We start from the raw sequence: 27738 nt of genomic DNA, 5'->3' as shown, positions 1-27738 counted from the left end.
ACATCTGACCTCAAATCTCCAGTCCTTTATTCCTCTTCCAAACTGTGCTATGGGTGGAACCTGGTTGGATCAGAATGCTCTACCAAGCAACAACCGCAAATGCATAGCAGCCTCTTTTCAGTATACATTTCCTGAACATGCTTCCTAACAGCAATTCCAAGGTCCTGCTTACTGCATTCCTTTGCTGATTTTTACTCATTTGTTTTTTGAGAGAAAAACCTGGAAAAAGCACTGTCCACTACTTCACTCCTAGGATGCCCATAATAACTTACCTAGATGCTGGGAACCTCAACTTACCTTTAATTTGTCTAAATCAAATGGTCTAATCTGTCATTGCTGTCTGTTAGTTTCTATTATCGTTAATAGTGCTGTATGTTATGTAGGCGCAGGTGTCAATTAATCCCAATTGTAATGAAGAAATTTAAGAATAAAAAGGAACCTGACTTAGTGCATGTCATGCTGAACATTAGAGGCCAGGTCATGATGACAATTATTTTAAATTTTAGATTTTCAGTTGTATCCCTGATTTCTTCCTTCTCTAGACATCACAATGATTCACTTCAATTTACATTCTTTCAGAGATCAACAATGAAATTCTGACAACACTTAATTTAATGGTCTCTGACTTAGTATTTTCTTTTAAAGATTTTGTTTTTTATTGAAAAGTCAGATATATAGAGAGGAGGAGAGACAGAGGAAGATCTTCTGTCCGATGAGTCACTTCCCAAGCAATCGCAGCGGCCAGAGCAGAGCTGATCTGAAGCCAGGAGCCCGGAGCCTCTTCCGAGTCTCCCACGCTGGTACAGGGTACCAAGGGTTTGGGCCGTCCTTGACTGCTTTTCCAGGCCACAAGCAGGGAGCTGGATGGGAACTGGGGCTGCCGGGATTAGAATCGGTGCCCATATGGGATCCTGGCATGTTCAAGGTGGAGCACTTGATCCGCTAGGCCATCATGCCAGGCCCTTAGTATGTCTTTTGAAATATTTTAACTGAGTTGATGATTTCATTAATTTTAGAATATCTTACTTGTTTTCTGCTTAAGAAAATGCTCAACAGGTGATTGGTTAGTTTTTCTAAGCTTCTTGTCAATTTATCGAAATTCAAGGTAAATCGAGGTTCCCAGTATTTGGATAAGTTAGTGTAAAGAGAACAGGAATCCTACGCATACATTTTAAGAACAACTGAATGATGATTTTGTTCTCTAAGAGAATCTGGTAACTCCTCTGAGCCCATGCGTTCTCTTAGTATGCATTCAGTTAGCATGGCTAAGATAATCATCAGACTTAGCTACTGGCCACAGAAGTTTCCTGGTGTTTATAATTCCCTCCATGTATAACAGAGAGCTGATTTTCTGGGCTTAGGGCTTCTAAATGTCAGCTCCATCTCAAAGCTAAATTGAACAACTTAGTAAAAACCTTTCCTCTGTCATGAGGTAAATGGCCTTGCAGAATTCAATACTCTACTTTTTCTAAATTTCCAATCTCTGTCCTCCAGATGAATCCTGTAAGCAATGATAAGAAGAGAATGACTTTGGTGTTTGGTGTTACTTTTGTGGAACCATGACAATGTTATTCAACCTCTTCAAATTTTCATTCCATTTTTTAAAAATGAGGGTGAATATAGCTGTCTCACAATGATGCCTTAGACATGGAGTATCAAAATCCACATGGAATTCTTAGCACAGCGCTGAGCACAAAATCTATCCTGAGAAAATGATGTAAGATAACTTCTGCATTTACAAGTGATTTACTAATTTAGTAATGACTTTCCAAAAAATAAAACCAGTTTTATTCACTTGAGCATACAATGAAGGAAAAAGGCTGGATCACCATTAATTATTCGACACCCCCCAAGGGAACTTTGTAAAATTTGAGAATAATTCTAAATCACTGTAATTTGGTATGGTTCTCGGCACGTAGGGTTAAGACACTAGTGTGAGGCCAGTGTTGTCACACAGTGGATTAGACTGCTACATCTGTATTTACAGGAGAGCCAGTCCAAGTTATCGCTGCTTCACTTATAATCCAGCTCCCTGCTAGTTCACCTGTGAAAGCACAGGGAAATAGTCCAATTACTTGTGTCTCTGCCACCTATGTGGGAGACCCAGATGAGTTCCAGAAGCTTTTAGAATCCAAAGCTGCTCCCTTGGGAAAGGTTAGTTATTCATAATTATGAATGACAGCTTGGCATCTGGTGCCACACTATGCAGAGATGGTAAACCAGCATACATGAGCATGTCACCAGGCTGGATCACTGCCACCAGGGGTCAAAGCACACAGAAGGCGTGGTCTGCTAGTGGGACTACATTGCAGCAGCTTGTCCTCCTCTTCTGTCACTGCACATCATCTTGAGGTTCACCAATTGTAAATATGTTTGTCTTCAGTGAATCAGCTATGACTACTTTTTGTAACAAATTATAACTTTTTTTTTATTTTAATACAAATGCCTGACTGTGCTTAATCATCAGGCTGCCTGCATGACAAACTGGCCGTTCCACACAGTCGTACTGATCATCAGCAAACGAAACCTGAACGAGTGCACTAAGGACTTCTTTATTGCTAAGGCACTACACATATTTATACTGTAAAACAGATGTACAGTTTGTTCTTTATGGACAGGACCACCAATACATGCAGATTGTGTGTGTGTGTGTGTGTGTGTGTGTGTGTGTGCGCAGAAGCTAATTTTGACACCCAGTTTTGCAATATAAAAACAGAATAAAATAAATGAACTCTTACATCTTTTTTTTTTTTTTTTGGCTAAGATTCAATGTAATTATCCTAGATGGGAAAAGCTGAAAGTAATTCAGTTTGATTCTTCTTAGGACCTGAAAGTAGTTCATTTTGCAGTCATTATCTGTACAAATCTTCCATAGCTAATTTGTTTTTTTTTTTTAAGATTTGTTTAATTCTTTTGCAAAGTCAGGTATATAGAGAGATGAGGAGAGACAGAGAGGAAGATCTTCCATCCATTGATTCACTCCCCAAGCGGCCACAATGGCCAGAGCTGAGCTGATCTGAAGCCAGGAGCCTGGAGCCTCTTCCGAGTCTCCTACATGGGTGCAGAGTCCCAAAGCTTTGGGCCATCCTCAATTGCTTTCCCAGGCCACAGGTAGGGAGCTGGATGGGAAGTGGAGCTGCCAGGATTAGAACCAGCACCCATATGAGGTCCCGGCACGTTCAAGGTGAGGACTTTACCGGCTAGGCTATCATGCCAGGCCCATAGCTGATCTGTTTGTCCATCAGTGAATGTTTCTTTGATCTGCCTTCATCGATTACAGTGTACCTGCCAGTGGATCTCAGGTGGCACGTTAGGCCCCCAGCGTCTCACTGTGAAGCTTAACTCCAGCAACAGTGTTCTGTGCTTACGCTCCTCCTACCTGCGCTGCTTTCCCTCATCCCCCAATAGCTGCCTCTTGCTAGTCAAAGTGCTGTTTCACAATATGCTGTGGGATTTCTGGCTTCCAGACGCAGAGATTAGAGAGAAGTCATGGAAACATTCACTTTCAAAAGTTTAAAAATTTTGGGCCCGGCGGCGTGGCCTAGCGGCTAAAATCCTCGCCTTGAAGGCCCCAGGATCCCATATGGGCGCCGGTTCTAATTCCGGCAGCTCCACTTCCCATCCAGCTCCCTGCTTGTGGCCTGGGAAAGCAGTCGAGCATGGCCCAAAGCTTTGGGACCCTGCACCTGTGTGGGATATCCGGAAGAGGTTCCAGGTTCCTGGCTTTGGATTGGCGCATCGGCCCGTTGTGGCTCACTTGGGGAGTGAAACATTGGACGGAAGATCTTCCTCTCTGTCTCTCCTCCTCTCTGTATATCTGACTTTGTAATAAAATAAATAAATCTTTAAAAAAAGTTTAAAAATTTTATAAAGTTTTATCTTCTCTACAAATGTCAGACAATGTTTTAATTTATGAAATTTCATTTAAAATTTTGATAGTTTTAATTTGTAGAAACTATATTTTGCTGAAGCAACAAAGAATTTATAAAGCTGTATTAAATTTCATAATACAAAAATATTTTTAAATTTATTAAAATTTGATAATTTTATGACAATTTAATTAAATGCTAAAAGATAAAATTGTATACATTGGATAACAAAATAATTTCATAAATTCTTCATTGTAATTTATTAATATTTTATATAATTTACATATAAATTTAATTTCAAATCTGAAAATGGCTACATATAACTTTAACATAATGCTATTTAACAAATTTTTGTAAGTAGCAATCATAAAATTTCTTCAAAAATAATATGATGTAAATTTTATAAAAATTGCATACAAATTCAAAAATTTCTAAATTTTAGATTTTAAGTTATAAAAATTTTATATTTTGTCAAAGTGACAATCCTTATAAAAATGTTATCAAAATATTAGAATTAAGATTTTAGAAGTATTTTAGAAAAGTTGTTGTTCTTAAAATTTGATTCCCCCTTCTACGTAAGTTGCTTACCCTCATCTTCCAAGAGATGCCTCTTGCTAGCCAAAATGGCACCCGCTTACTAGATAGGTCTGCCACCAGCCTGGTACTCATGCTCACCAGCGGGAGTTGCCTTGGGACCCTGCACCGTTGTTGGAGACCCGGAAGAAACTCCCAGATTCTGACTTCAGATCGAACCCAGCTCTAGCCATTGGGACCACTTGGGGAGTGAATCAGCAGATGGAAGATTTTTCTCTCTGTCTTTCCTCCTCTCTGTATGTCAAACTTTGCAATAAAAATAAATAATCTTTAAAAAATAATAAGTCTCCTGGGCTGCATATTCTTGTCCACCTCAGGGCAGAGCTCAGAGTTCACATTCCCTCAACCAATTATAACTAACTGATTATGTTGTTCCAAAGCAACAGCTTAGTTCCCTCTCACAGGAACTGCATTTCTCTCACTGTGTCTTGCACAGTCACACCATGGAGGGGAGGGGAAGAGAGGAGAGAGTGTGGGGCTTTGCAAGAACGGAACCTCATCATGGACAACAGGAGCCTGCACCTTAAATGTCTTTTCCTCCCTGAGGGGTGGTACTCCATCTTTGAGGAAGTCAAGACCTAGGCTGTGTCTGGCTGCCAGATGAGAAGAGTTCTGCCTCTACTCTTGGGGTCAGCCACAGACTGACCCAGTTGGAGTGGCATCAGAGTGGTCACAGGGAGTTGGCCTCGGATGCAGGCTGCCCCTCCAGGCACCAACGGCTGACTGTGCGGGACAGGTGCAGCTGGCTGGCAGACAGAGGGACCACGCTCTGCTGGACGCTTGTTAGGAAGTGCTGCAGAGCTTGTCATGGATTCTCAGTGTACTCAGCTGAGCTGCCAGAAAAGCAGGACTTCCTGGAAGTTCAAGCCCAGGAATCCAGTCAGCGTTCTCTGTAGCTGCTTTCTCAGCCACACAGCTCATGCCAGTGGTGTTGTGTGTAGGAGATCTTAGCAGCAGAGGTATTGCTGTTGGTGTGAAGGAATAGTTCATATTCCACAGGAGAATTCCAGAAGCCCTAATTCCACACACATGTGTCCTGGACATGAACTGTCATCACCATCTCATGTTCTTGAGTCATTGACATTCTAACCAAAAGCTCATTATAGAATGTAGCCCAGAATGAAAACTGACTTTAACTAATAAGTATCACCAACAAGTGATCCTGGGAATAGCTGCTGTTTTCCACAGTGCCAGAGACACAATATCTTCCGCTTCTTCAGTTTCTGCTTGTAAACTTAGTTTGTTTTGTGTTTCTCTAACTCAAGAATAACCTATAAAGAAAAGATAATTTGGCTCACTGCTCTGCTTGCTGAAAGGGCCTAACACTATGGCACCACCACCTGGCCATATTGCAGCATGGCAGGGAAGCGGAAAGGAACCAGCCCTGAACAGAATGGGCACAAAATGAGGAAGAAAGCAGGGGACTGAGGAAGGCTTGGTGTGTTAAGACAATCCACCAACACAGGAACTACCCTGTCCTCCAAAACTACATTTGTCACCTTCCATTAGGCCTGCATATTGAAAGATCCTCCATGGCCCAATACTGTCAAGTGGAACAACAGGCTTCCAGATCGAGTCAGGGGAACCAAGTGTATCTATACTTAAGCAGTGGTTTTATCTAGCTATCCAAATTTTATCTTGTTCTCAGCATAGTCAACTACACCATTGAAAAGAAAACTGTATACTGATATTGCTAATGAAAATAGGTGCAGCAGTTCTCAACACACACTTAGCACATCCAAAATTAGATATCATGATCAAGAGAAATGCATCCCTCCTATACTAGGATGGTTTAACCTACCCAAGTCTATCAATACAACACATGAAATAATGAAGTGCAAAGACCATTTGGATCACCAACACAGAAAATCATACAGAGTAGCAGAAAGTTATATAAACTATAAATAAAATTCATAAATGTATAAATTAAACAAATCCCGAGAATTATCAGGATCAACTAAAAATTGACAAAATAATATTATATCCAATTATAATTAATGTTCTCCATAATTGTTATTCAAATCAGAAGCTGAATATACACCACACATTGTACTTCACTGATAAACACTAACATGATCAAAGCATAATGCTCCTTCACTTTCTTAAATTCACTGGCTGTGGAAATAAAATCATTTATACTGTGGACTTTGACAGCTTTCAGATTTGGCAGATTGTATCACTGTGTTTGATGTAAAGCCATCCTCTAACTCATATATCCTAGAAATTAAAAGCCAGGTATTAGGGATTCTTAAATTATGTAATGGTATTGTTCTTTTACACCCATAAAAGTTCCTGAGAACTCCCAAACTATTTGTGTGTGCATTGTACCTGTTATGATACACACCGAGGCAGAACCTAACTTCATTTTATTGTTTTTAAAACTAAGGACACCAATTAAAAAAAACTCATAGGGCTAATGAAGTAGTCCAGTGTTCTACCAAAAAAAATGCTGTTTCTTAAATGCTGAGTGACAACTGTATTACAAATGCTGTTCTTCATGATAACCATTATACAGTAGTATGCAAGCTTATTTAATTATACAGAATATAAAAGGAAACATTTTAAATGTAAACAAACTCTATTCAAGGACTGGTTGCTCCAAGTAATAGGATTTTAGGAAACATAGAATTTTGTTCCTTCCAAGTGAATAGATAACACTGCCTTGCTAAAGGCTGAGGGTTTTAATCATCACATCTCTCCCAAATCAGTGAACATGTCAATAAAGTGAAAAGACAATTGACCGGGCCAGCACCATGGCCTGACACCAATTCGCTGCCTGCATGTATGCCTTTTCATGACCCAACTGCTCCACTTCCAATTCAGCTTCCTGCTTAACGCCTGGGAAAACAGCAGAGGATGGCTCAAGTCCACAGCAGGAGACAGGGAAGAAGCACCTGAATCCTGACCTTGTATGGTTCAGTGCAAGCTATTGCAGCCATTTGGGGGGGGATGAGCAGCACATAGAAGACCTCTGTCTCTGTCTCTGTCTCTCTTCTATGTAAATTTCTGCCTCTCCAAAACAAATCCATCATTCTGTTTAAAATGCTTAATAAAAAGTCAGTTAATAATCCAGATTTATAAAAATTATAACTTTACACGCAGACTCTTAAAGACTCCCACAGCTACACAGACCACAAGTTAAGTATGTTGCTACCCTTGGTATCACACAGCAAGCTCACAATTACAGCAACTGAGGCAGTTTACCCCCAGGAATTAACACACAGAGGGAATGGGAAGATAGTACTGTAGCAGATTCCGTAAGACCCTACCCGACCCATTGCCTTATAAGACGGCTTCCAGCTTCCATTACATCTTGCCACAACACTAAACCAGAACCTGAATGATCGCTGCTGTTTCTCACCATTTCCTTTCCTTTGCCCAAACTAATATTTCCCCTGACCAATACTTTGTAGTTCTCAAAGCACCACTTCTTCTTAATTTGCTATAAAACATACAAGAAACAGAAATATCTAGAGGAATTGAGACTGTAGCAAGTTCATCAAAAGTAGCTTATGGAGCCTGGCCCAGCAGTCTAGTGGCTAAGGTCCTCACCTTGCATGCACCAGGATCCCAAAAGGGCACCACTTTTGTTCCGGCAGCCCTGCTTCCCATCCAGTTCCCTGCTTGTGGCCAAAGTCTAGGATTTACACCTGCATGAAAGACCTAGAAGAAGTTCATGTCTCCTGGCTTCAGACTGGCTCAGCTCCCACCATTGTAGCCTCTTGGGGAGTGAATCAGACGATGGGTGATCTTTCTATCTCTCCTTTTCTCTGTGTATCTGCCTTTCTAATGAAAATAAAAGAATCTTGAAAAAAAAGTAACATGACTTTTTAAAAAAACATGACCTATATATTTTTTAACAATAGTTGAACTGCTGACAAAACTCTTTTCTCTGTCCCTAATTTCTTAGGACAGGGTTTCCAGGAGACCACAAGCAAAGTGTGAACTTAACCTGTCCTGGAGAAAGAAAGACCAGAGCTACTAACGGGAAAGAGGCCATATCTGGGGCAACTCTCAGGCTTTCCAGGAATAATCTCCTCTTAATGGGGAATATCTCCTTAAACTCATGCCAGGCCTTACCTGTGACACCTGTCCTGCATACATGTCCCTGTATGGGTCTTGATGCCCCTCCTTCATGCTCTCTTACAAAAGCCCAGTCTCTCCTGCCCAGACCAACCACCACAGATCTCTTGCAAGACAGGTACGTGGGAGCTCAGAGAACATGATTGACATGGCAGGCATCTTGCCTCACATCTTAACAGATGCCATAGGAGAATACTTGCTGTCAGAGTCTCTGAGAGTTCTGAGACTGAACTGGGGCTGCTCCAAGAGACCTCAGTGGAGACAGGGCACATATATCCTAATTCCTTCCAGAATTATGCAAAGGGATGCATGTGACCAAGAACGATGTGTGCTGGGGCACTAGACAACAGGTAAGACAAGACATGCTGGGCTGTCTTCCTGACCTTGCTCTCCCTCCTTTCTTCAGGTGAATTCTGACTGCCTTCAAGAGCAGACATCATGCTGTTTCCCATGGGGCTCACCAGAGTATCCTGGATGCTGGTCTCTTGCCTGATGCTCCTGTCTCAGGTCCAAGGTGAGAGGCTGTCACTAACACTGGGTTCCCCATGACAGTTGAAAGTCGGTCAAGAGGGTAGCAGCTGTGGGAATGGTGACTTGTGTCTGTATTTCCTGCATCATCCTGACTTCCTGCGGGTTAATTTCTGATGGGAAGCAGCATCATGGACCACTGCTAATGGAATGAGATGGTCTCCAATTTAGTCAGCACATTCTCATTTATGCTAGTCAGTGAAAGAAGTAATTTGTCAAAGAGTGGGAATACAAAGGAAGAGTCAGTGCAGGACCCAGTATGCAAAGAGTCATCCCAGAGTTGGAGCATGCACGGCTAAAGGGATTGGAGGAAGACTAAAACAGGGAGACACCCCCACCACTTAATAGACCAATCTTGAAACCATGAATAACTGAAGGTATTAAGAAAGTGAGTGCTAGTCAGAAACATGGTGCGAGTCCCCAAAGACAAGCCTCATAGCCATTTCCAAAGTCATCCTCTTTCTCTAAATCTGCTCTAGCCTTGATCCCATTCCTTTAATCACCTTTCTATACAGGTGAGGACTCACAGAAAGATGTGGCATCACCAAAGATCAGCTGCCCCAGTGGCTCCAAGGTCTATGGGTCCTACTGCTATGCTGTCTTTGTAACACCAAAATCTTGGACAGATGCAGAGGTGAGCTATGAAGGAGAGTTAAGCAGGTAGCAGGATAGAGCCCATTTGGCTCAAATGGGAGGTGGTCTCCAGCACTCTAGAGTTTCCTCAGAACAATGAATAATCACTTGCAGACCCTCACTCCTCACCTTTCCCTGCTTTGCCCTTTGCCCAGGGAGGTCTCAGACTTTTGGTTCTTCCTCACACAGTTGGCCTGCCAGAAGCGCTCCTCAGGCCACCTGGTGTCTGTGCTCACAGCAGGCGAGGCTTCTTTTGTGTCCTCCCTGGTCAGGAGCACTGCCAACTCCTACAGTTACATCTGGATTGGGCTCCATGACCCCACACAGGTGAGTATCATTGCCCCCTCCCCTTTCCTCTCCAGGGGCCATGGTTCCTCAGGCCCCTTTTCTGCCCCTCCCTGGAAGGAGTTACGAGAGTTGCACAACTCTGATGCTGAGAGACAGAGGGAAAGAAGTCCTTGAGGCTGCTGTGCACCTGCTTGCTGTGGAGGTTACTCATCTCCAGAGGAAGTTCCTCAGTATCAGGTCACAAGTTCTGTGTATCATCGCATGATATTTGTAAACTGTTGAGCTTGAAAGACTGATCTGCGTCTTCTGATGACTTTTATGGGGTGACCAGATGGTTGTTCCTTATGGAATAGATAATGTGGGAGGTTCAGAGGCTAATCAAATTCACTGCCAGTTACTATATAATATTGACACCTGACTCAAATAATTTCAAAGATGGTTTGTTGCTGTTGTTGTTGTATGATTTTGTAGCAAAAGAGAGTTTTCCAGGGCAAGGATCTCTGGCAAGCCTATAGAGAAGCAAACCAAATTCCATGAGGCCAGGAGGGAATCAAGTGCTCCAGCAGAGGAACTCATGTAAGGACACTCAGCACACATTCTAGCCCCCTGGATGAACTCTCTTCTCTAGGGCACCGAAGACAATGCAGAAGGATGGGAGTGGGTTAGCCTTGATGTGACAAATTACTCTGCCTGGGAGAGAAACCCTTCCACTGCCGCAAACCGAGGTTACTGTGGGAGCCTGTCACTAAGCTCAAGTAAGAGCCCATAAGCCTGCTCTGCCCTGTCTTCCTCCTGCTAGCCCTCATTCCTTGGCCCCAACTTGTGGAATCCTCCTGCAGTACAAAATTGCAGTGTCAGTGTGTCTGATCCCAGCCCCTCTGCTCTTTCTTGGAATCTCCTTCCCCTGGAATAGGACTCTAGTGACAATGAGGGTTATACTCTTCAAAACCCACACTGGAGTCTGGAATGCTGCTTCTTTATGTTCCCAAGTTCACCACCCCATTCCCCTTTCTGCTTCTGTGTCTACAGCATTTCTGAAGTGGAGAGATTATAACTGTGACTCACACTTACCCTACATCTGTAAGTTCAAGGGCTAAGGCAATTGGGAAGTCTGCAGCCCAAGTTCACATGCAGCCTATCATGGCCATGGGACCTTGAAGAATCAGAGAAGGAACTGCTAGTCCCACCTTTGATGAACCCATTTCCAACTTTGCTTTCATCCTGTCACCACATTACTTAGAACCTTGTATGTGTTTCATGGCTTGCAGTTTCAGAAAAATAATAGAAATCAATTCATGCGTATTTGCTTTTGTTGTATTCCATTCCTTTAGAAAAGTATCAAAATGCTCTACTTTTAAATGTAAAGGCTGGATCCAGTACAGTAGCCTAGTTTCTAAAATCCTTGCCTTGCATATGGACACTGGTTCTTGCCCCAGTAGCCCTGCTTCCCATGCAGCTCCCTGTTTGTGTCCTGGGAAAGCAGTTGAGGATGGCCCAAAACCCTGGGACCCTGACCATCTGTGGGAGACTGGGTAACATAGCAGAAGGTATAATTTGGGAATGAGCAAAATCCAATAAATCCGTAAGTTGAAAACATCATCAGTTAATGCACATATTTTTAAAAATGCATTTATTTCATCTAGCCTACCAACACTGTGGCTTAGTGATGCATATACTGTGGAAGATCAGTGGCTTACTCCAGTCATCACATGGCTGAGTTACTCACTTCAGCTCACTCCTGCCACAGCACATTTTCAGAGTAACATGCCTATTTCATCAAACCAACAAAAGGCCAAAACTCAACATCTGAACAACAGTTCCTTGCAAACATGGTTAGCTTTTTTTGTTTGTGTGGGAGGGGGCAGATTGGTCTTGAGGGGAGGGACTGGTGGAGATAGTGGGTGGGCAGCGTGGGCAGGCAGCATCATAAAGTCCAAACACTGTCAGCCAAATCATCACTCAATTCTGGACACTCTTAACTTAGAAACTTCACCACTTCACTTGTACTAATTGGCAGGATAGGAAGGACAAAATCTAGCACACAGTTGACCTAAATAACACTCTCAGTTGACTACATTTTACCTGGCAGTTTTCAAGTTTATTTAAATGGGAGAGAAAAAGAATTTTCCTGAGTACTAAAAGCTCCCATTAAGAGAAGCCTTTCAGCTTAAGAGAATGTCATTCAGCTTTATATGAAAATGACCAAAGGTGCCGCAATCAGCCTCTCAAACCTGGGAAGAGACAAAAATGGATTCTCTCCCAGAGCTTTCAGAAAAAAACCGTTCCTGACAACGTCTTGATTTTAGGCCAAGGTGACCAAAGATTTAGGCTACCATCCACTGGCTCCGAGACTACATTAGCAGGAACCTGCATCAGGAGTGGTAGTGCCTAAGTTCACACTGGCACGCAGTAACTATTTTTAAAACTTCTATCTTACACTTAAAAAAATACTATTTTAAGTAAATTTGTGATAATTAGCTACAACATCAGTAGGAAACTAAGACAGAAGTTGCTATTACTGATCCCACAGACTCAGAATACAGTGACTGAAGACAGCATGTGATCATGTTCCAGTGCTTCAGAGAGATGTAAGGCAACTCCTTAAAGACAGAATCAAACACTCCTACAAGTAGTAGCAGATACCCTGAACAGGCCTGCATGAATTAGAAGCATTGAATGTCAATCCGCGTAAACTGGAAAACATGGAGCAGGAGGGTTTTACTGATGAATCGTACTAAGCCTTTAAAGAAGAAATGATACCAATCCTCATAATTCCTCTTGATGATAGAAGCAGGTCAATTCGGACAATTCTGTGAAGATAATAGTATTGTGAAAATTAGACTCTTACTTGTTTTTATTCCATGAAATTTTTAAACAAATAGCTGTGAGAGTACTTCAGCGAGTTGGTGGAAAATGGAATTCAATAACAATGTGTGTATTCCATGAATTTTTTGAAAATTGTTCTTATATTGTCTGTAAGGAATTAAATGGGCTCTTGGTAGCCCAGATCAGTTAGGTTACAATACTTGTCAGGATATGTGTCAGTCTCAGGTTGGGCAGTGTTGGGCCAGTCCGTTGCATACACTCGTAAGTGTGAGTGCTCAGAGGGTCCCGGTTAGGCCACAACACCCGGCAGTGCACATTATGGCTTGTCTGGAAGCTGGCTGGGCTGAGCTAGGCTACATTACCATCCAGCAAATGCCAAGGCAAAGCATACTATACCAGATTTGGCTGCAGTACCCAGCAGTGTATGCAAGACCTCAGGCTGAGGATAAGGCTACTAGGAGGAGAGCGAAGGCCCAGGGGGGCCACTACTCCTTGTGGTGAGCACGAGCGTTGGAATTTGGGGCAGACCAGGCTGGTCAGAGCTACAACACCTGTCAGACTGCATGTAAGGTAGACTTGGGTGAGAGCTGGGCTAGGCTAGACCACTGTATTCACTGGCACATGAGTGAGCCAGAACAAGTGCAGGCTAATCAAGTTTTTCCACAGCATCCAATGGCAAAATCTTGGGACTGGATTCAAGTTGTGTCCATCTGGACTGCAGTTTGCCTTGGATAGTACCAGATCAGGACTGGGAATAGGCCTGGAATAGAAACCGTTGGCACTCCTCTGCTGCACTATAATTCCTACCCCTGAGCATAAGAATTAGCGCTGGGGGCAGGTCTGGCTGGACAAGGTGGAAGTACCTGCTGGTATACTTGTGGGCTGAATAGTGGGATTGGTTCCCCTGAGCTAGGATGCAGCACCCATGGGTCGGTGTGAGAGCTGGAAGGGATGCAGAATGGATCCACTGGACCAGTTTTCTGCACATACCAGCATGCACAGAAACTGGGACTCTCCACTCTAAACATGGGCATACATCATTCTCAAATATGTAAACAACATCAGAAATAAAATAATTTAAAAATAATTTTTAAAAAATGAATTGAATGGATTCAAATCATTGACTACTTACAAGGACCCATTAGAATTTTTGTGCTATAGCTTTCAAACACGTTCTGACTGCAATCATATTTGGTGTGATTTCCATTAAGTATTTGTTGAATTAGTAAGAATTAAAAAAAAAACTCTACACGTTGCTTAAAAAACACCTCTTAGTTAAGAAGAAAGATTATATGAATAAATATGAATATTTTTAAGGTTTTATTTATTCTTGTTGGAACAGCAGGTCAGATTTACAGAGCCTCCCAGGTCTCCCTCAGGCATGCAGGGACCCAAGACCTTTAGCCACCCCACCCACTTCTTTCCCAGGCCACAAGCAGGGAGCTGGATGGGAAGTGGAGCAGCTAGGACATAAACAGGTGGCCACATGGGATATCAGGGTCTTCAAGCTGAGGATTTAACCATTGTGCCATTGTGCTGGGTCCTGAGTATTTCAATTATTCTAGATATTTTCAGATCATCACACTCCTTAATATACCACTTCCACTATATTCCTAGCCTTGCATCTTGTGTAAAGTTTTATTTGATCAAATCCCCTAATGTAAAGTGGAGAAAGGTTTAGGTTAGGATTTGGAAGTTAACGTTTAGATGAATAAGGGAAACATGTCATCTTGGTATTTAGTAGACATGCCATATATGATTAATTTCTAGCTAAATTCAAATTTTGATAAGCCACAAGTACTTTCTTATCAAAATATTCCTAACACAGTTTTCTTTTTTAATGACATATGTTAGGGATTTTATTCTCAATCAACAGGTTAGATTAATAGGCAGAGTATTAGTTGATATTTTGGCAAGTTATCCCAATCATTTTGAGGACAAGGTGCCTAGCTATAAAGATGAGGGTAATACTCTCGAGTACTCACCCTACCCAAGGGTAATACTCTCGAGTACTCACCCTACCCAAGGGTAATACTCTCGAGTACTCACCCTACCCAAGGGTAATACTCTCGAGTACTCACCCTACCCACCCCAAATCAGCTTCTCTAAGTAGGCTTCCATTTTCTACTAGTCAGAGTCATATTTTGACCATTTTTAGGAATTCCTGATTTTTTTTTTCTTCAGGATAATTTGAAGGGAAATCAAGCAGATGGGATATTGAATATATTTGGCAAGTTTGAAATGGGAAACCTTGAGGTGTTTCCAGGCCTTGTTCTCATTCATTTTTTTTTTAACTTATCTTATTTACTCCAGTTACCAGCCTTGTCTTTAGTTTTAACTCAGCAACGGGAATGAAGTGAAATGGTAAATGAGCTGCAAGTCAGTAACCTGGTTTGATTTCTGCTCTTCCTCTTAGCTGATATTCCTCACTGTGAGCAAAGGCAAAGCTGTGATGTTCCTTGCAGCCCAGGGGGAGATGAGCAAGCAGGAGTAGGAATAGCAGCAATTTCCCATAAAACATCCCGTTAGTCCAGTTATTCTGATGATTTGGTCCCAATTTCCACTACCTTTCCTATCTTGGCTCTGAAATAAACTTGGAGTTCTAGTTTCTGTATCTCTCTCCATGTTTTGTATTCCCTGTTTTATTGAAGATATAGAATGACACACTTTTTATAACAATTAGTTGCACATGTACAAAATAATAACTTGATGAAGCTTTATACATTGACTTTTCAAGTTACACATCCAGGAAATTTTTATTTGATTCTCATTTTAACTAGCTACGTTACACCATACCACAAATACCCAGGCTCTCTTTTGTTTTTTCCTTAACTGGGTGATTGAATATGAAAAATAGTATCAAAAATCAAACAATAGACTCAAAACTGAAGAAGAGCAAGCAAAGACAAACTTTTTGAATGAGCTTGCAAGACTGAGTGCCTGATGAACCAGCACACCCAGTGTAACCTGCAGTCAGTTTCTCATTGGCTGTGAAAAAATTACTATGAGTTAGCCAAAATATCTTATGGCCTGTCTCAGGAATTTAAGCACAGTGCTTGGTGTAGCAGACAATGTCAAGCACCTAGTAAGAGCTGTTCTTTTATTAAAATTTTTACTTATTTATTTATTTAGCACAGCAGAAGAGAGATGGAAGGAGAATCAAGAAATAAAAAAACAACTCCTCCTAGCTATGCAACATTGCCCACTACACTAACAGTTGTACTTGAGTTCTTCAGATATTAATCACAGGATATTTTGGTTCATCTATAATACTTATTCAAACTGTGCTCTGAAACATTCTAATATAACATCCCCACAGTGAACATTCCTGATTTTTGAAAAAAAATATTGTATTCCTATTTATTTGAAGGCAGGAGGAGAAAGTAAAAGAGAAACAGAGATAGGGATCTCTCATCTCCTACTCAGTCAGCAAATGACCACAAATGGCCAGAGCTGGGCCAGGCAGAAGCCTGGACTTGGGAACACACTCCAGCTCCCTCCTGTGGTATCAGGACCCAGTTACCTGTGGCCTCCCAGGGTGCACATTATGAGGAAGCTAGCACTGTTCAGGAGGTAGCACTGTAATACAGGTGCTCCAAGATGGGCTGACAATTGCCAAAATCATCTTAATCTCTAGGCCAATTGCCTACCTTCACTCATCCAAGAATTCATAACTCAAAGCCTGGAATAAAGTGCACCAGGGGTTGAAATGAGATGTTGTTTCTCATTTCACCTTGTATTCATTCTGTCCCACTGAACCCTGCACAGTATCATGCTGTTTTGTGACTCCAGAGTTCTAGCTCGGACACTGTCAGTACAAATGCCTCTCTCTTCTAATATCCCAAGGTCGTCTTCTTTGTGTATCTCTTAAAGTGCGCTCCCTCCATGCTTGGGCAAGTAGGCACACGTGACACGGTTTCAGTGTTACATGGCGTGCATTACAGCCAGTATCTGAATTTCCTCTAGTTTCTTTTTGCAGTTTCTACTCCAGCTGGGGGTCTGAAGACTCAGTGGTGCCTTGCCTGAGCGGGACACTGGCTTCTTGCAAGCTGGGTTAGCCAGGGCTTTTGAGATACAAGGCAGAGACATTTTAACTCACTGAGCAAAGATATGTATTTTGTCAATATACCCAAGACTAAGGCACATAGCAGTTTCATGAGGAACTGGAGAAAAAAGAATGAAACCAGAAAGTTATGGTCCCCTCTCTTCCTTTACTGTCTTGTCTCTCCTTAATTTGTGTGTCTGATTTTACTCTTTAATCAGTGAAGAGATAACAAAACATGAAATACACTTGGTATATGTCACAAAGTAGGTCATGTGCTATTCTGTTAAATTATTATTTTCATTATTTGTATTGAGTGAGTGATGTTTTGATGTAAAAGTGTTCTCTGTGAATAGAAGTCAAACCTTACAAGCAGATCCTTAGGAAGCCATGGGCCAGTGAAACAAGCCACCGCTAGAGGGAGAATTGGAGCCACACAGAAATAGGAACTTAGGAAAAGAAAAACCACCAGCTGACTCTTCCAGACCACATGGGGCTTAGAAAAGAGATAGTAGGGTAGACTATGTCTCACTTATCCCTATACCCTCTAATAGTCAGTGAACACTGAATTTCTGCCACACTGGCACATCTCGGGGAACTCAGGGAGGAAATCTTCCAAATGAAAATCCACAGCATGACAAAGTCAGAGGAACTCAGCAGTTCACGTGGCTATCCAGAGAGCCAGGAGTGTGTGTTGCGGAAGCTAGTGGCAGAAGAGACAGGTTTGTGTCAGGACTGTGACACAGGACAGCAATGTTGCAAGAGGTGCTCACTCTGCTGCAGCACATCCCAGACATGGTTTCCTTTCTCTCTATTATACATAAAGCTGTGGTGAATATTCATGCACAAGTTTATGTAGAAACAAGGGTTTTCTTTCATTTTGGATATATATCTAAGAGTAAAACCTGAATGTCATAGTAGTTACGTATTTTACTTTCTTAAAACTCTCACATGTTTTCTAAAGTGATTCAGTGTTTACATGAATAGCATGGGTCTATTACAGTTCAAGCTGTTTTGTATACTTGCTATGGTCAATCTTTCCCAGTTCAACCATTCTAATATTATACAATAGTATATTTTATTGTGATGTCAATTTAGCCTTCTTTAATAACAAATGATATTCCTGCACCAATTTTTCTTTATTGATTTATGACAGTAGAATGGCTGTTTTAATCTTCTGCATTCTGTATTGGATTGTTTATTATTTTTATTATTATTATTATAGTTGTAGAGGTCCTTATGTATTATCATGAGAACTCTTTTGTTGAAAAATTGTTTTGAACTATTTTCTGGCAGTTTGTTACATGCTTGCTTGTATTTTTAACAGATCATGTCTAATGCAAACATATTCATGACTAATCTGTACTTTTTTAGATTTTATTTTGTATTTTTATTGGAGAGTCATCTTTCAGAGACCAAGAAGAAGAGACACAGAGGGATAAATCTTCCATCCACTGCTTACTCCCCAAAGAGCAGCAATGGCCAGAACTGAACCGACCAAACCCAGAAGCACTTTGATTTGGGTACAAGGTACCAAGGTCCCCTTTCCTTTGACATGTCATAACCCGGGAGCTGGATGGGAATAGAGTAGCTGGGACATACATCAGCTCCCTTATTTGATGCTGGCACTTGAGTGAAGGATTAGCCAGTTGAGCCATCATGCTAGCCACTGGACATCTAAAATTCTCTGCATTACATATCATTAACTTCAATATTTTTACTTTTCTAATCAGTTTGTTTCAGGCCAGTTCGGCTGCTCTAATCTAGGTCCAGCTCCTAGCTAGTGTGTCTGTAAAAGCAGCAGAGGATGAACGCTTGCACCCTAAAAATAAATAGGAGACACCAATAGAATACATTGGTCATCCTGACTATGGACATTCAAAAGAATCATTTCATTCTATACACCAGAAAGGTGCATAGTTTACTTTGGACCTAGAGGTTCCAGCAAATTTTAAATTCTTCAAAAACAAAAAAAAGAACAATTTTTAAGTCGCTCCTCTGTAATTCGAATTACAGGAAAGTGCAAGCTATAACACTCAGAAGCCTCTAGAGGGCGCTGAGACAAAGTACCTCAGAAAAGCCTCTCCCTGCTAGACCATGGGAACTGTCACAGCTGAAGCCACCTTACCCCAAACCAGTAGGCAAACTGCCCAGATCAAAACATGGGCTCTGTTCTCCTACAAAGGGAACACATGCCCGGGTTCCCAAGGCTCTGAGGAGCTGGGAAAGGGCAGTGATATTCCCGGAATTGTGAAGGATCTGGTGACAGAGTGACAGAGAAGGCAGCAAGCAGACAGAGAACTTGTAAGCTTGGAATCAGAAAATCTGCCTGACAAAGGGAGAGGCGAAGGGGAGGCCATAGTGCAGAGTGCACAGTGTCCCTCTTTTGGAGCTGGGAAAGAGAAAACAGATTTCCTTGGCTCCCTGACATCATTCACCACAGAGGTCTCCTCCCCTGGCCAGTGAATTCTGAGGAGAGCCTGTGAGAAGAGAAATTCACCCACAATAGCAGGGAGAGACCATGGACTCTACTTGGCATCTATCAATACCAAAGAATAAACTCAAGCAATATTGGAATACTGCCGCATGTGACAATGAAGGAGAATGCATGTGATGGGAATTTATTTACTGTAGATTCTTGAACTTTCTAGCCTTCTGCTAAGTACTTGATATTGACAATTAAAGCCTAAATAGTAATTCTGTATGTAATTTCTTAACATCTCTGACTATCTCATTTAATTGTCATTTTCACATTCTGAGAAGTATTTTACATGTGCTAAGTATGTTGATTCCATTCTAACATCCCTACTTCATAGATGTGAATCTTATTAAAGAGTTCTTAGTGAGCTGGCATGGTGGCTCGATAGGTTAATCCACTGCCTGCCTGTCTATGCCACTATCAACATGAATACTGGTTTGTGTCCTGGCTGCTCTACATCTGAACCAGCTTCCTGTTAAGCACTGGGAAGGCAGCAGAGGTTGGCTCAAGTCTTTGGGCCATGCATCCACACAGGAGATTTGGAAGAGGCTCCTGGCTTTGGATCTGCTCAGTTCTGACATTCTCCTCAGCTCTGCCATATGGAAAAGCGCTCTCTCTCTCTCTCTCTCTCTCTCTCTCTCTCTCTCTCTCTCTCTCTCTCTTCTCTGTAGCTCTGGCACTCAAATAAAAATAAATAGATTTTTACAAGTTAAAATGTGAAAACTAAAACGAAATCTCAGTCTCAGAATGGCATGGTTCTTTGTCCAAGTCACATAATTAAAGGAAATGAAACACCAAGAAAACAAATCCATTGAATGTGACCCCCAGGTCTGTGCCTTCACCTAGCTGTTCTAGCATTTCCCCTACAAGAGCTATAAAATCCTGTCATATCTGGAAAGAATGGAATCTCCCAGAGGGATGAGATCACATATTGCACAATGCTCCTCTCACAGGAAACAACTATTTAGTTATTTTGAGTGACTTAGGCATCATCCAGTAAGAGAAGAGAGTGAGTTGAAATTTTTTTCTAGTGCGTGGTCTCTAGCACCTATTACCCCTCTGCTCTAATCTTTCTCTGAGCATCCTGGCACATTTTGTTTCTGCTTTTGCTCTGAGGTAATTAATGAACATCACCCATCCATAAGTTGCTCCTACCTCAACTTTCATATTGCTATATCCTCTCCTGGGTGTCTGAAGTCTTACAGGTTTCCTAAGCACCACACTGCTTCTTCCATATTTACTCTGTCTAAGAAAAGACTCTCTCAATTTATTAGTATGTGAGGAGGTAAATAAATAACTTACATTGCTGATGTGCTTATACACTTTCTTTGAGATTCCCAAAGAGAAATAACTGCTTTTCTTAAAAGATTTATGTACTTATAGTAGAAACACAGATCTGATTTAAGCAGAGATGCAGAGACAGACAGAAAGAACTTCCATTTGCTGATTCCCTCTCCACATGGCTGCAACGGTCAGCACCAAGCCCTCTCTGAAGTCAGGAGCTTCTTCTTGGTCTCTCACACAGCTGCAGGGTAACAAGGCTTTGGTCCATCACTAATGCTTTCCCAGGCCATAATCAGAGAGCTGGATGGGAAGGGGACCATCCAGGACACTTACATGGGATCCTGATGCTTGCAGGGTGAGGACTTAATCAAACAAGTCATCATGTTGGGCCTGAGAAATTATTCTGACAGGAACTGTTGCATTATATGAGTTTGTTTTGGGAACACTGGCTCCATGAGAACTAGCTACCAAAGGCGGAAAGTGCCACGGAATGGAAGAAACAGGCAGAAAAATCAAAGACTGTCATAGCATAGTTATTGGGGATCCGTGCTGTATATCACATCTTGGGTGACTGCAAGGTGAAATGATCATGAGCCATGAGACAGGAGAAAAGGAGCTTATTAGAACAAGTAAGCCTGAGGGCGACCAAGCTATACCAGCATATTCTCAAGAAAAACGGACAGTCGGTAGGAGATAACATCAGTATCACATGAAAGCAGCAGCATGTTCTTCTTTTTATACTCTTGAATTTGGGTTTACATTCAGGCCCACAAAGAACGCAAAATAGAAGTGACCATCAAGACGAATGAGTCATGTCAACCTTGATCCACACATGTAGGAGAGTCAAATTTGGCTTGGTGAAAGCTCCTGTGATAGCAGGACCTGAGGAAAGCAGCTATTTGAGCTTAAAGCATCCTGAACTCTAGAACATGGCATGTGAAATCAGCCCCTTTACTCAAATCACTTTCTCTGACACATTGACACCAGTCACAGCAGCAACAGAAATATGAACTGCTCTAATATCAAAGATTTAGAACTGTAGATGAGTTAGGGGGCCCAGACTCAGCTTTCTCTCATATAAAATGATAATTTCCTCAGTGGAAGAACAGCAAATACAAAAATCCATTATTTGGGTGCAGTGATCTGATCATACGAGTTGTGCCCTCTACCTCTCTGCTCTGCTGCCCACTGTGTAAATCTGTGAATTCATGACATATGGAGAAAGGTAGAAGGTGTCTGAACTCCTAGTGTAAATCTGGCCATGCACATATGAGAAAGAGGTAAAGGAGGAGCCTTTCAACTCATTTAACAATTAACCATTGTGCTACTTTAGGACATGGATATCAGTTAAGTCCAAAAGTTTTGTGAGCTTGGAAGAATCAGGAGCAAACTACATCCCTTCCAAAAGTCCTACAGAAATTCAAGTGCAATCTAACAGTATTAAGAGGTAGTACCACTAAAAATGGCAAAAGGTGAGGAGGGCTCCACGCTTGTGGGTAGGAATAATGTGACTGCTCAGGAGGCAAGCTCAGCTCCCTTTTGCTGTTTTTACCCTCCTGTCTCTTGTCCTGGGATGATGAAACAAGCGGGTTTTCCCAGATGCCAGCACCTTGAACTGACATTTACAATCCACCAAACTGTGTGTGAGAAAAGAATTTTATGCTTATCGTTGCTTGCATAGTCTCTGATATCAGGATTCCTGTATGATAGCCTGTTCCTTCTTGGAATATTTGGGGCCATGAGAACCAAACATTTGGTTGGGTTTGTGGAAGGACAAAATCTGCCTTTGATATATATATTTGCGAACTGGTTTACTGGAAGAGGGTTTCATGTGACTGCCCTCAAACTACACCACAAACAGGCTATTCCTGATGTCCCCCACCACGGGTTGTTTTGTTTTTTTTTTTTTCTGGTGCACTATGTAGTCCTTCTACATCCCACTAGTTGCCCCGCCCCTTCTCAAACACTGAGAACCATTCTGTAATAAAGGTCCTACGATTGCCTGATCTGACAAATCACCTCAGAACCATCCAACAGGTAGGAGGCATTACCAGGGGATAAACACCTCTAAGATGGACAGGTTATGCAGGATGTTTCACTGACCAACAGCTTCTAGAAGTAATGAAGCCTTAGCAGATCTGCACTGGCCTTTGAAATACTGGACCTTTCGCTTTGTTGAGATTTATTTGCTTTATTTGAAGGGAAGGTTTGCGGAGTACAAGCCAGAGATAGAGAAATAGACCTTCCATTGAGTGCTTCACTCTGCAAATTGCAGCAATGGCTACAGCTAAGCCTAGGTGAAGCCTGGAACCAGGAGCCTCCTCTAGGTAACCCACATTGCTACAGGGTCTTAAGAAATAGGACCATCCCCTGCTGCTTTCCCAGGCCAAAAGCAGGGAACTAGATGGCAAGTGGAGCAGCCAGGACACGAACCTCTGCCCATGTGCACACCTGTACTTGGTGTTTGTGCTTTTAGGCAGAGGGTTAGCCAGCTGAGCCATCACACAGGCCCTCGATCCCTAAACTCTTAAGAGAAGTACTTGAACGTGTAGGTAGCTTAGAGATGCTTTATGATCTCAGAAATACTGAGAGGGGAGGCCATCATAAATGCCATAGGAGCTCAGCTCTGCCCTCTGAGAACTTCTTCTCTGTGTTCTCCTTTAGAAGACCACTGCTTTGCTCCTCGTGAGGAGATTCCCTCCTGCTCAGCATGGCTCTGACCAGCTCCTACTTGGTGGTGGTCTCCTGCCTGATGATCCTGTCTCAGGTTCGAGGTGAGATCTTTGCCCCATGTACATTACAATCTAACTACTAAGCTTTCATTCCACCCCTAATCATGTGGATCTACTTGCAAAAAGGCGGAGATCAAGACAGAGATTTTTGGCATTGTTTTTGAACATTTTCCAGCTCTAATCCTACCAAAATACATGCTCACGTCTTTTAGGAGTTTGAGATGAGATTTGAATTCCCTCTTGTGCCATTAGTACTGCATTGGGAACTAGTTCTTTGGGTTAAACTGACACTTGGAAGAAGCTTGGGAGATGTGTGTGTAGAAATACATTATATGGAGAACTGAAGAAACCTTGTGTAGAAAAAGCAAGGAACTCCGGTTTCTTCTCTTCAAAGTGAATGCATTTTTCACTTTTTACTAAAGAAAAAGCAAGGAAACTCTGGAAAATGGTACAAGCATGATCCCTAGGCATGAGTGAGCAGGTTAGGAGATAAGTACACACTTTAGCAGGAGCAGTTCATCCTGTGACCTTATTTTGAGTGATGCAAGGCGGAGATAGAAGAGTGGGGATGTGGTAGGACACGTCTGATCTGTATGCTTTCTCTTCCCACAAAGGTGTCTCATATTGTTCTTCCTCACCATCCAGCTTTTGCCCTACCCTGACGATCTCCTTTGATTGCCTCTCCTTTTCCAGGACAGGAAGATGAGCCTGCAGAGCCCATTCCCAAGAATACCTGTCCAGAAGGCGCCAATTCTTTTGGATCCTACTGCTACTTCCATTACCAATTTTCTGAGACTTGGACTAATGCAGATGTGCGTGTGTGAGGATGGCAGTGTGGAGAAGGGAGGGACAGTAAACTATGGGAGCTGATATTTTTCAATATTTGTAGTGGCTTCACTAAGGAAAGTCTGATCACTTACGCAAATCTTCCTCCTTTAGTTTGTCTTGTCATTCTATACCTTCTTAGCATAGTTACTGGTGATCATTGAGAACATTATCAGGAGTATCTTTTTTTCTCATTTGGATAAATGCCCTGGGTAGATCAAGTATAGCACTTGAATCTCCCTTGCTTATTGAAACTCTCTTTTCTTCTCCTACACAGCTCTACTGTCAGAATATGCATTCAGGAAACTTGGTATCTGTGGTCAACCAGGCTGAGGGTGATTTTGTAGCCTCCCTAGTTAAGGAGAGTGGCACTAGTGACTCAAAAGTGTGGATTGGTCTCTATGATCCCAACAAGGTGAGTCTGCAACCTTTTTATCTCCTTAGGATAAGGTTTGACAGGGAAGTCCAGATCTCTCCCTTCACGAATTACCGTTTTAATATCACCATGAAAGCAATTACTGTATGGAGACTTCAGCATGGGGGTGCTGAGGTTCGCTATAGGTATGTGGGAAGATGATAAAGCTAAATTTCCTGGGCATCTTTTCTACTGCAACGATTTACCTGTTTTTTTTTTTTTCTCTTGTGATTTACTTTTATTTGCTTACACTAAAAATATACCAATGTGTCCTCTTGGTTGAGCAGTTTCTGTGGAGCTCTCTGGTTAAAATGAGCGTTGGCAGAACTGGAATGCATGGAGTGTCGTTGGTAACCCAGCCCTCTTCCAAGCAGTTGTTCAGGACCGAGTAAGGAAAGACATTGGCCCTGTGAATGGTCAAGTCCACACAGCAGCCAAACTTCCTGGTGAAAGTCAGCATGAGCTGCAAGAAATGGCTGTACTTAGCTCTGCTCGCCTCGCTAGTCAGCTACTCTAGCTTCCTGTGTGTTGCCATCAGGCATGCCCTGTTGTTGGGCATCTCTGTGTGTTAGGGCTCAGTTATGCCCAGAGGCATCATGCAGGTTGGGTGTAAGAGTAGCTACCAGGGAACTCAACAGAATGACCTGAAGCACAAATATCTTCCTCTACTTGTTTTCTGCTTTCTAGCTTTAGATGTTGATTTCATCTGTATAGTCAGCCACAAATGGGGGTTTTGCCTTTCAAACAGAGGTCTGCTAGTGATTGTGCATGAGTGTTTATGGTGAAATAAGCAAATCTTTTCAACACCCGCAATGCTCTCATTACCTTAGGGACTCGCTGATCATCCCTGTGTTGTTATTGAGTGTTTTCTTTGTAAAGAATGCTTTTACAGAGCCCAGTACTTTAGCCAGCGGCCGGAGTCCTTGCCTTGCATATACTAGGTTCCCTATGGTACTGGCTCGTGTACTGGTGGTCCCAGTTCTCATCCAGCTCCCTGATTGTGGATTGGGAATGCATTCGAGGACTGTCCAAAGCCTTGGGACTCTGTTCCCATTTGGTAAACCTGGATGAGGTTCTTGGCTCCTAGCTTTGTATTAACACAGCTCAATGGGAAATGGGAGCAAGGACTTCCCAGGCCTGCAGGAGCCTCTGGGATCATGAAAAAATATCAGTTTTGTTGCTCACTACTTTAGAAGATAACTTTTTAGATTTCATAGAGAAAGAATTAGAAAAAAATATACTTCTCGCATTTGGGAATGTGGTGCTACGCTAAGTAGTAGAACAGTATTTCATGAACATCCAGCATTCTGAATTCTTTCTGAAGATTTGTTTTATTTATTTATTTATTTTTATTGGGAAGTCAGATATACGGAGACGATGAAAGACAAAGAGGAAAATCTTTCATCCATTGATTCACTGCCTCGGTAGCCACAATAACCGGTGCTGCAGCGATCTGAAGCCTGGAGCCCAGATCTTTCAGTGGGTCTCCCATGCAGGTGCAGGATCCCAAGACTTTGGGCCATCCTTGATTGCTTTCTCAGGCCACAAGCAGGGAGTTGGAATGGGAAGTGGGACTGCCGAGATTAGAACTGGCGCCCATATGGGATCTGGAACTTGCCAGGCTGACTTTACCCACTATGCTACTGCGCTGAGTCCAGCATGCTGATTTCTAAGAGTTATGATCTCAAGAAAGAAAAATAAAGAACCACTTTCTGTAACAAATACATATGATGCTCTCAGTCCAATTGAGATATAGTAGTTGGTGGGACAAGGAGAGGGACTTGGACATCCTAGGAAAGGAGATACTTACCCCCAAAGCAGAATGATTCAGTTGCACAATGAGGTGTATCTTGTACATTTGGGATTGTGTCTAAGTGGTTACCCAATCCAAGTGTTTCAGTCTTCACATTTATCTCAACTCTGGTCCTCCCACCTTTAGAACCGCCGCTGGCGCTGGAGCAGTGGGTCCTTATACTCCTACCAAGCTTGGGCAGTTGGATCCCCAGCCACCACAAATCCTGGCTATTGTGTGGTCCTAACTTCAGACTCAGGTGAGGCATAGAAAATCCACTCATCTGTTGCCCTATTTGCTGGTCATCTCTGGGGATGTACCAGCAAATGGAGATATAGACAATATGGAAATGAATGGTTTGCTTTGGCTTTTGTCATGGGCTCTAGAAATAAGATGTACATAGCTTCTGGGCTTTTCATTCTGATGTTTCTAATCGGTTTGTAGAATACAAGAAATGGAAGGATTACTCTTGTGACAAAAAACGCTCCTTTGTCTGCAAGTTCAAAAACTAAAGGCAGCAAAAGAATGGATGTCTAGAGCCGTTCATGTAATTGTTCTGCAAACAATAACTGGATCATTTCTCCAACCAGACACTCTGCTGTACTAAGTGACCTTCAGAACTTTACCAAATCCAATATCTACAGCTTCAGGATAATGACAGTAAATGTTTTGCTTCACATGTGGTCTTCAGTATCCATTATTTCTGTTGCTGATGCCTGGTTTTTTAGGATAGAAGTGATTTTATTACTAGAACTGCTTTTGGCCAAGATTATTTTTCAATCTTTAACAATAAACCACTCATGTTAGACTCTGGTCATTATGGATAGCTGGTGGCTTCTTTTAAAATATAGGAATAATAAAGAGATAAATGTATTTTGCCTAGGGGTTTACATGCTGGCAAGAATGACTGCATTGTATACTTCCATATCTCAGTGTCTGGGTTCAACTCCTAATTCCGGCCCCAAATTCCAGCTTCTCAGAGGCTTCTGGCTCCTGGGTTCAGATCAGCTCAGCTCTGGCCATTGCAGTCACTTGGGGATTGAGCCAGCAGATGGAAGACTTTTCTCTCTGTATCTCCTTCTCTGTTTATAAATCTGCCTTTCCAATAAAAATAAATACATCTTTTTTAAAAGGAAGAGCATTTGATAAAATAACATGATTAATCTTTCAGAAATACACAAGAATTGTATAAATACACTCCATCACAGAACCCAAAATACATAAAGCAGAAGCAGACAACATTAAAGGTAGACATGGGTAATTTTCATGCCAATCATAACCCTGAAAAAACAACATAAAATACCATAATCCAGAATGTTATAACATTGTTTGTGTGTTTCATGATATT

At 42.0% G+C, this 27738-nt stretch overlaps 2 protein-coding genes across 2 annotated transcripts; both read left to right on the top strand.

Moving 5' to 3' along the window:
- The first annotated feature begins 8984 nt into the window (after positions 1-8984).
- Positions 8985-11092, top strand: LOC131480919 (regenerating islet-derived protein 3-gamma-like). The gene is made up of 5 exons (XM_058667406.1): positions 8985-9060; positions 9590-9708; positions 9897-10034; positions 10624-10750; positions 11025-11092. The coding sequence occupies exons 1-5, from the start codon at positions 8985-8987 to the stop codon at positions 11090-11092; spliced, it is 528 nt and encodes a 175-aa protein (XP_058523389.1).
- A 12244-nt stretch (positions 11093-23336) lies between these two features.
- LOC131480918 (lithostathine-1-alpha-like) lies at positions 23337-26902 on the top strand. The gene is made up of 5 exons (XM_058667405.1): positions 23337-23400; positions 24052-24170; positions 24461-24598; positions 26538-26649; positions 26835-26902. The coding sequence occupies exons 1-5, from the start codon at positions 23337-23339 to the stop codon at positions 26900-26902; spliced, it is 501 nt and encodes a 166-aa protein (XP_058523388.1).
- The last annotated feature ends 836 nt before the right edge of the window (positions 26903-27738 follow it).

Source organism: Ochotona princeps, chromosome 8 (assembly GCF_030435755.1).
Source record: "Ochotona princeps isolate mOchPri1 chromosome 8, mOchPri1.hap1, whole genome shotgun sequence".
NCBI classification, from domain to species: Eukaryota; Metazoa; Chordata; class Mammalia; order Lagomorpha; family Ochotonidae; genus Ochotona; species Ochotona princeps.
This window is presented reverse-complemented; position numbering and strand designations above follow the sequence as displayed.

Bases quoted from the DNA above. Each gene is read 5' to 3' on its own strand.
- LOC131480919 (XM_058667406.1), top strand. From the start codon at position 8,985: ATGCTGTTTCCCATGGGGCTCACCAGAGTATCCTGGATGCTGGTCTCT. The intron at 9,061-9,589 runs GTGAGAGGCTGT...CTTTCTATACAG, and splicing joins GCTCCTGTCTCAGGTCCAAG to GTGAGGACTCACAGAAAGAT. The intron at 9,709-9,896 runs GTGAGCTATGAA...TTCCTCACACAG, and splicing joins AATCTTGGACAGATGCAGAG to TTGGCCTGCCAGAAGCGCTC.
- LOC131480918 (XM_058667405.1), top strand. From the start codon at position 23,337: ATGGCTCTGACCAGCTCCTACTTGGTGGTGGTCTCCTGCCTGATGATC. The intron at 24,171-24,460 runs GTGCGTGTGTGA...TCTCCTACACAG, and splicing joins AGACTTGGACTAATGCAGAT to CTCTACTGTCAGAATATGCA. The intron at 24,599-26,537 runs GTGAGTCTGCAA...TCCCACCTTTAG, and splicing joins GTCTCTATGATCCCAACAAG to AACCGCCGCTGGCGCTGGAG.